The sequence below is a fragment of the Sardina pilchardus genome, chromosome 6 (genome assembly GCF_963854185.1).
Source record: "Sardina pilchardus chromosome 6, fSarPil1.1, whole genome shotgun sequence".
Classification (NCBI taxonomy): Eukaryota; Metazoa; Chordata; class Actinopteri; order Clupeiformes; family Clupeidae; genus Sardina; species Sardina pilchardus.
Window position 1 is genome coordinate 22179713 of NC_084999.1, and position 2500 is coordinate 22182212.

Below are 2500 nucleotides of genomic sequence, written 5' to 3' on the forward strand. Positions count from 1 at the left end.
ACTCCCATCAGCGTGTCTCTGAACTACAGTCTGGACCAGAGCGCCACCTACCCTGGCCTGTCCCTCCGCCCTGTTCTGGACCATTACAGCAAGACATTCCACCAGGAGCAGGTGAGGAGTCTACACACACCTGTGTGTCTCTCTGCCTGTGTGTGTGAGTGTGTAAGTGTGTGTGTGCGTGTGTGTGGGGGTGGGTGGGTGGGTGTGTGTGTGTGTGTCTGTGTGTGTGTGTGTGTGTGTGTGTGTGTGTGTGTGTGTGTGTGTGTGTGTGTGTGCGCGTGTGTGTGCGTGTGCGCGTGCACGTGTGTGTGTGCCTGCGTGTTGGGTGTGGTTGTGTGTGTGTGTGTGCGCAAGTGTGTGTGTGCGTGTGCGTGTGCGTGTGTGTGTGTGTGCATGTGCGTGTGTGTGCCTGCGTGTTGGGTGTGGTTGTGTGTGTGTGTGTGTGTGTGTGTGTGTGTGTGTGTGTGGGTGGGTGGGTGGGTGGGTGTGGATGTGTGTGTGTTTGTGTGTGTGTAAATAAACAGGAAGCACATGTGATGATTACCAGCCTATTGAAAACTGCTGCATCGTGAGTAGTGTGTGTTACCAAGTGATTTAATGCAACAAACAGAATTCCACACTTGAATACGACCGTCACATGGCTCCCAAATTGTGTTAGCCTTCGCCCTAAACCAGCACAGCTCAACTAAAACAAACTCCAACTCATCTGATGGAGGATTTAAACAACATGACAATGTGTGGCATGGTTTTAGGCCAAGCTTACAGTGGCAAGATTACTGTGCAAAGTCAAAGGATCTCACTTTTGAGAATAGATACAAATGTATTCAAGATGTAATGATATTTGAAGGTCCTAGGGAAGATGGAAGTCCTTTTGACTTTTAAACTTGTATAGGTAACCTCTTCAGCAGCATGCTGTTCATGTCTTGTGTATGTGCATTCTCCAGGCTAACATTCTACTGGACTGTGGAGAGGACAACATGTGCATCCCAGACCTCAAGCTCTCTGCTGTGATGTAAGTGTGTGTGTGTGTGTGTGTGTGTGTGTGTGCGCGCATGTATGTGTGTGAGTGAATGAATGTGTGTTTGTGAGTGTAAATGTGAGTGCATTCTTTGACCCAAATTCTTGTGCTTTTATGTGAGTTAGTAGTTTATTAGTTTGGTGAATGGTATTTATTTGAGTGTGTGCTAGTGTTTGTATGTGACAGTGTGTGTTCGTTCTGTTTGGGGTTTCAGCGCTGGGTAATGTACACATCTAGCATGTGTAAGCAGTTTTCTGCATTCACAGATCAGTCACATGCACACACACACATTGCACATAGATGTTCACAGATGGACACAATCTTACTAACACACACACACACACACACACACACACACACACACACACACACACATGAATTCACTTTCTCACACTCACACTCACAAATATGTGCGTGTGTGCATGCGCACACACACACACACATGCTGACAACACACACACACACACACACACACACACACACACACACATACAAACACACACACACACACACACACACACACAATCAGATCTCTGCTTTCCTCATGCATCCCTAATTTGATTCATCAGGCCTTGATGGCTAGCTTGCAAAACCAATTTCCTTACTCAATCAGCAAGACAATCTGTGATCATTGCAGGTAATGTTGCATTATCAGTGCCTGTCACGTCTGTCAGAACTTCTATGAAATTAGCCTCCAAACTTTGTTGCAAAGCAAAAGCACTCTTTTTGATGTATGGACAAAGAGCCAGTAAGAGTGATCCTTTCATGAGGAGGTTTGAATAAAAAAAATATACAGCACAGCGTGAAAGAAACTTACCTGTCTACTCTTTACCTGCTTGGTGTGTGTGTGTGTGTGTGTGTGTGTGTGTCTGTGTCTGTGTGTCTGTGTGTGCTTAGGGATCGGGAGGAATTGGTGATAGGTGATGACAATCCGCTCATGCTGACAATCAACTCAGCCAATCAGGGAGAAGGAGCGTACGAGGCGGAGCTTCACGTGTTCCTCCCTCCTGAGGCGGACTATGTTGGAGTAGAGCGAAGACGAGAGGTACTGAAGAACACACACACACACACACACACACACACACACACACACACACACACACACACACACACACACACACACACACAAAGAACATAAGTAGGAACAGACATATAGCCTAATTGCAGACATATGCAAATACAAATCTGAGTGTAAACATACACAGACACCCGAATCAAACAGCAATGGAGGAAGAGCAGAATTAATGGAACTCACCAACTTTTGGGGATGTGAGTTCATTTGCTGTCTAGTGGCCCACTTATTAGTTAGAGAAGGGTATGGGATAGACTGCAAATAGGCTAATTCTCAAAAAAAAGAAGTGTTCCTATAGTTAGCACTTCTAATATCCTACACCAGTGGGTTTTGTTTGATATATCACTGTTCCTTCTCATGTATCATTGGTTATTTAAAGGCTAGATGCATACATGAACTGCATATGAAAA

The 2500-nt window shown here is 45.3% G+C and overlaps 1 protein-coding gene across 1 annotated transcript in view; it reads left to right on the plus strand.

Moving 5' to 3' along the window:
- itga8 (integrin, alpha 8) overlaps positions 1–2500 on the plus strand; it is a 71082-nt gene that overhangs the window by 40124 nt on the left and 28458 nt on the right. Inside the window, exons 18-20 of the mRNA XM_062539064.1 lie at positions 1–111; positions 945–1012; positions 1916–2063. The exon at positions 1–111 is cut by the window's left edge and continues 27 nt beyond it. Coding sequence (XP_062395048.1) covers positions 1–111; positions 945–1012; positions 1916–2063 — 327 coding nt within the window. The remainder of the gene's footprint in view (positions 112–944; positions 1013–1915; positions 2064–2500) is intronic.